The sequence below is a fragment of the Oncorhynchus masou genome, chromosome 32 (assembly GCF_036934945.1).
Source record: "Oncorhynchus masou masou isolate Uvic2021 chromosome 32, UVic_Omas_1.1, whole genome shotgun sequence".
NCBI classification, from domain to species: domain Eukaryota; kingdom Metazoa; phylum Chordata; class Actinopteri; order Salmoniformes; family Salmonidae; genus Oncorhynchus; species Oncorhynchus masou.
The window spans coordinates 32,335,359-32,341,859 of NC_088243.1; the positions used below are offsets into that span (position 1 = coordinate 32,335,359).

At 43.6% G+C, this 6,501-nt stretch overlaps 1 protein-coding gene across 1 annotated transcript; it reads left to right on the top strand.

Annotated features, from left to right (window-relative positions):
* Window positions 1-809: 809 nt before the first annotated feature.
* On the top strand, window positions 810-4,769 carry LOC135525957 (protein L-Myc-1b-like). The gene is made up of 3 exons (XM_064953936.1): window positions 810-1,102; window positions 2,379-3,020; window positions 3,483-4,769. The coding sequence occupies exons 2-3, from the start codon at window positions 2,420-2,422 to the stop codon at window positions 4,043-4,045; spliced, it is 1,164 nt and encodes a 387-aa protein (XP_064810008.1). The 5' UTR covers window positions 810-1,102; window positions 2,379-2,419; the 3' UTR covers window positions 4,046-4,769.
* The last annotated feature ends 1,732 nt before the right edge of the window (window positions 4,770-6,501 follow it).

Below are 6,501 nucleotides of genomic sequence, written 5' to 3' on the forward strand. Positions count from 1 at the left end.
CAACACAACATTAAAAGCTTGCTTATCACCTTTCTACCCATTTTGGGGCAATCATCAGAACACCCACTTTGTCTGGCATACTACATATTGATAGGTTATGCTTTTTTTAAGAAAATGATTTTTTAAATTCAACCAGTTTGTTCATCAGATTAAATCAAGAATTCAAGTCAAGACTTCCAGTGACTGTGGGGTTTTCACTTCTATACTATACCAGAAACCTCTCTGTGCCTCTGCAGGGTGTAGATGGTTGGGGTCACACTGGCAGATGGGATGTGGAGGGCAGGACCAAGTAACCAACGTTTTGCATCAGGGTTAGCACATGCCCATCCTCACTTCTGGATAACCAATATTGGTTATTGATCATAGAGATTATATGCTTCACTAAAGCAAGAGGCACACAGGGACATCTGCCCTGCAAAGACACACGCCACCCTTCACTCAGAACTTTCCATCTGGGACTGAACCAAGCTGTTCTGCAATATGATTTAGAACACATCAAGCCCTCAAAATCTTAAATTATGGATGCAAAGAAAAGGTTTATGTTTTTCAAAAGCAAGTTAATGACCATTGCAGTACAGTATAGCCTAAATATAATTTACATAATCGACAAGCAGGCATCTTCTCATCCACTCTGTAATTGTTCTATGGGTACGTCAATAGAGGTTACATATACTCAAAACCACAGAAAATGCCATTCATACGCATTTGCATCTCTAAAAGACCCATCAATTGTAGTGGTTTCGCATGTAGCTTTAACTGGGCGTGCCCGTGTATGCTAATGAACCTCGGGGTTTACTCGGATAAGGCGCTGCAGATATTTACTCCCTACTTTATCATCTTCACACTGGCGCAAAAAAAACGCTCTGTGTGGCTTCTATTTACCAGACTGTTGGCGGAATCAATTGCACCACTTTTTCTACACTACCCCGCTGAAAGAAATACCAAACTTCAACTTTGTTTTCATACATTTCGTTGGGGGTAACCTCTTTTACGGTTTTACTTATTTTCTCTGATGAGGAGTTCCAACTACTAGCTAGCATACCAACTGATACGAAGTCGACTCCCATGCCGGAAATTGCGGATTGGGATCCTAAATAAACCGGTGAGTGTTTTAGATAACTAATCTAGCTACCTAGCCTAATGAAGAGAAAATGGAACTTTATTTCTCTAAGAATAAGTGGCTGCTACCCATTCCCTTTTAACATCCACACAAGGCGAATATAGCCAACTTTAGTGAAGTAGCCTAGGCTACTTTGTCTTGTCTTAATGCACGGCTGCCCGAGATGGCGCTTTCAGCAATTAATGTGTCACCCGGCAGCGCATCTACAGAACATTTGACGTCTATGCGCAATGGCCAATTATGCAATTAGCTGTAAGGAATTTAGCAAAATTATATATATATTTTTCTCGATTGCTTGCATTGTCGAAGGTTACACCGGTGCATGAAACTACGTAGCTAATAACCTTGCCATGCCTGGACAGTCTCATTGCAAGGCACCCACAAGATGAAATAAATTATTAATGTAGTCCCATTTGTAGACGGCATCAGGCTAAGATTAGAACATGGGTGAAGTCGTGAGGGAGAACAGTAGATGGGGTCCCAGCGTTTGACATTATTTATTGCGCCTACCATAAGGTACAATAACACCCCCTCCATGTCACCATTTTTTCAGTTCTAAAGTAACTGTTCAGTGAATCTCAGTTCGTATTCTATTAACATATATCCAAATAGTGTTGACCATTCTATACTCGTGGCCAAAGCATAAATTGGAAGGAAAAACCCCACACAAAGACCATTTCAAACATGCTTGCTATTTCCTCATTGAGGACTAGTATGAATATTTTATGACCTGTATAAGCCCACACCATTCTGTTGTTGGTAAACGCCCACACCATTACAACCCAAAACAGCTGCTTTTAACATAATTATAGGTCATATTTCATAGGAATCTGTGAACACTAGACAGTTAATTTTGCATTATAGTCATTTTATAGTCATTTAGCAGATGCTCTTATCCAGAGCTATGTACAGTAACAATTAGGGTAAAGTGCCTTGCTCAAGGGCACATAGGTAGATTTTTTTTTCACCTATCCGTTATACCAGGTCATTTAATGATTTAAAAACATTTTTAAAATAAATTATTTGGCGGGGAGAAATCGACCGGTTCTGAATATTGCATGCCTATGGATTAGAATGCACTGCTGCAATGTTTAAGCACCTATTGATGATTGCAGAGCCATGTTTAAAGGCAGTCTTGGAAGGGAAATTGATAATCCTTGTGTAAAGATTCTCGTGAATCCAACGATTATCTAGATGTGGGTTAAACTACTTTTCTAAAGAATAGGACTAATGCACTACTTCTGAATTGTTTCTTCAGGTCGTGTAAAGATTTTCTCAAAGATCAGTCGGTGATTATCAATGCTTGGAATAAACTCAAGAGCGTCGCATTGTGACAGCTGGGAGATGGAGTACGACTGCTATCAGCACTATTTCTTAGATGACCTTGACAAAGAGGAGGATTTCTACAAGTCAACCGCACCAAGTGAGGACATATGGAAAAAGTTTGCACTATTGCCCACCCCTCCCATGTCTCCTAACAGGACAATCAGCAGTGGTACCTTGTACTTTACCCCTGGAGACAAGTTCGGCTGGCTGTCCAAGGTCTTGAGCCAGGACGAGGAGTACGAGGGACCTGACACCGAGGAGCTTTTTGGGAACATGAGTTCCATTATTATCCAGGACTGCATGTGGAGTAGTTTCTCGGCCAGTCAGCACTTGGAGAAAGTCAGTGCGCGCCTGTCAGCTGCAGCCCAGGCTCGTCTCTCCCCACCGGCACCCCAGAACAATGTGACTCTGAGTGCCAGCAAAGCGCAGTGCACCCCGCTGACCCCACCTGACTCTCCACTGCCCAGCACTGTGGCAACAGAATGCATTGACCCAGCGTCTGTGCTCACCTTCCCAACCATCAGCTGTAGGAAACCGGTGTCATCGGGCTCTGAGTCTCGCTCCGATTCCTCTGGTAAGAAACTGACCATGCAGTAAACCAATTCACCTCTGCTAGATGTTGCCCACTCAATGCGTCAAGTGGAGGCAGCCAGGGAAACTCTCACACTAGACTGGATGTAGAATTTTGCTGAGTCAACGTATTCAGCTGTACTTAAGCCTGTATCTCGAGCACAAACCATTACCTCTGTTTCTCACTCTCAAAGGAGTGTCACTTTTCCACAGTCAATATTTGTAAACGGTTGCTGCAAATGCTTTGGTCCCAGGTGCAGGCCTAGTTTTAACCCCCCCCCCCCCCCCACACACACACATGCTTTGCACACAGATTTGGGGGTTTCTGTCCTGCAATTGCATGACAATTGAAATGTGATATGGGTGGGAGATGGGGTACATGGCGTCAGACCGTTTATGTAAACTATTTCCTATTGCTTAAATTCCTCTGTGCAATGATGTGTGGTTGTTTCTTTTGATGTAACAGACGACGATGAGGTGATTGACGTGGTGACTGTGGAGAGCAAGCAGAGCCGAGCCCGACTGGGCCGTAAGCCTGTGTCCATCACTGTCCGAGCTGACCCCTGCCCAAAGCGTTTCCACATGTCTGTGCACCGGCAGCAGCACAACTACGCAGCCCCTTCCCCTGATAGCGACCCTGAGGATGATGAGGAACCACAGAGTAAACAGTCCTGTCCAGACTCCAGCCTCCACCAGCAGCCAGACTCCCCCACCACCATCTCCCCCACAGCTTCCTCTGCAGACAGCCCCCAGAGCTCTGACGCCGAGGACACTGACCGCCGGAAGAACCACAACTTCCTGGAGCGGAAGAGGCGGAACGACCTTCGCTCTCGCTTCTTGGCACTGCGGGATGTGATCCCGGGCCTGGTGGAGTCGGCCAAGGCCCCTAAGGTGGCCATCCTGACCCAGGCCACAGAGTACCTTCTCCAGCTGCACAGCAGAGAGAAGCACCAAGCTCAGGAGAGGAAACGTCTCAAAGCCCGCCAGCAGAAACTCCTCCGGAGGCTAGCCGACCTTAAACGCTCGTGAGGATAGAAACTATCTATGTAACAGACTCTTAACAAATAAACTGCCTCATTCTCAGAAGCCAATGACTATTCTCTATAAGCAAACTTAAAAAAAAAACTGAACGGTGTGCTATGGACTTCTTTTAAAACTAGGTGGATCTCTTAGTCTGTAAACCCATGGTGGGAGAGGCTGGCGCTAAGGACCTTTGTTTTTATTTATGTTGTCTCTCTTTGCACATTGAGTGATGACAAGGTGGTAGTGGACTAGATGAGACAGAAACATGTTGTGTTGGTTCCTGGTGATATTGGTAGATGATGCTGTAATTAAACCAGAATGAAACTTACTTCCAAATGTCATGTCTCTTGTTTGCCAGTTAAGTTCCTTGATAGCATTGTCTGTTTATTTCTGTGATGAATAGTCCATGCACACTTGGATTGAAGTTTATTGATGAAACGCTGTAATGTGTACACTGGGAGGGACTAATCTTTTTGTTTTCATGACTGATTTATTTTGATGTACAAATTCTTCTGTAAATAATAGCATATTGCTCTGTTAAGGAGACATGAATATTGCTATTCTCTAAAACCAGCTTTAGAGCTTCTACTTTTGTCATTTTAACAAAATAGAACTGCTATACTTTATAATTACACATGTCACTTTGGAATGCTATTTTTACTGCTTGTTCCTCTTGGGTTGAATTTGATTTGTGTACACATGACCAGATGCATAAAATGTTGATACCAGATTCCAAGAATTGTGATTTTCTTCTTTTTTCTTCTTTTCTTGGTTCTTTCAGATTCTATTTCAACAGCATAGTTACACTGCTTAAATTCACTAGTATGTTATTTCCTAGCTAAAATGACTTTTTAAACAAGACTGGACTGATTTTTAAAGAGACCGCATGACACACTGTCTAAATCATGCATACAGATTTAACAAAAGGCTTGTTGTATTGACTCTGAAGGTAGTATTTGTTTTAGTTTGTCCCATGCTTAACTGTCATGATCTTGCCAGATTGAAGCATGCCGTCGCTTGGTCTACATTTAGAGGGAGTGTGTCATTGATGTGTCCTTGAAATGTGTGATACCTCGGAGGATCCTCCCCTCTGCAGTTGCTGCTGCATGCAGGGCAACTGATGTGCTCTCAACTAGGTTACACACACACACACGGTATCTTTAGAACGTTCCCTGGGGTATGGAGAGAGGGTCTGTGTGTGAGCTGCTACTCTGGGCTGGGTTCAGTCGTCCTATTATAAGCAGTCATGTAGTGACAGCCCTTGCTCTCGCTTCCCCTGCATGCATGGTGGAGAGTGGTTTGAACATTGACTGCAAAGGGGAGAGGTGCTGTGAATGGTCAAGTAGAGAAGCTGGTGTAAGAAAGGAGCTCTCCTGCGTTGTCTATACACTGAGTGTACAAATCATTAGGAACACCTCTTTCCATGACAGACAATCCAGGTGACATCTATGGTCCCGTATTGATGTCACTTGTTAAATTCATGTCAATCAGTGTAGATGAAGGGGAGGAGAAATGCTAAAGAAGGATTTTTAAGTCTTGAGATATGGATTGTGTGTGTGCCACTCAGGGTGAATGGGCAAGACAAAGTGCCTTTGAACTAGGTATGGTAGTAAGTGCCAGGTGCACTGGTTTGAATGTCAACTGCAATGCTGCTGGGGTTTTCACGTGCAATAGTTTCCCGTGTGTATTAAGAATGTGCGAAGCATTGGCGTTAACATGGGCCAGTATCCCTGTGGAACGCTTTTGCCACTTTGTAGGATCCATGCCCTGACGAATTGAGGTTTCTGGGGACAAAAGGAGGTGCAACTCAATATTAGGAAGGTGTTCCTAATGTTTTGTACACTGTATATTTCTACACTATGAGTTTGGAATAATACTGTTAAAATGATGAGAATGCCCCTTTAGTGTTAGAGCTGTTTGAAAAGACTGCCTGACATTTCAGCTTGTTTTGGTGGGATGGAGTTTTGGCCTGCCTGATGACATCACCAGGTGGAAAATGTGTTAATTGACCAGTAAAAAAGAGTGTTACGAACCTCCGTGCCAATAACATCTCATTTTCCACTCCCAGACAGTCCTAGCATAATTCTTGCTTGAGAAATTGGTCTTTGCTATGAAGCTATTTTGGTTTTTATTTTTGGCTATTTTAATTGACAACAAATCACAGTAAGGTACTTAATGGTTACCCAGAAATGATTTGATATTGAGATGAAAATGGCTGCATTGGACCTTTAAGGCCCATCATCTTTTGTACGTTTTGTGAAGACCCAGTTGGCACCCGGTCCTTTGTTCTTCCACCCATAAAGTGTAGCGAGCTGTCGCGTGCTATCCTACACAGCTGGTACTGTTCTCGTGTGCTTGAGAAGCACTTAGCTATGCATCCAAGGCCAATTGGCACCTCGATCTCGTTAGCATAAGAAGGTGGAACAGTCTTCTGCACTGGTGCAGGTTGCTTTGATTCTTGA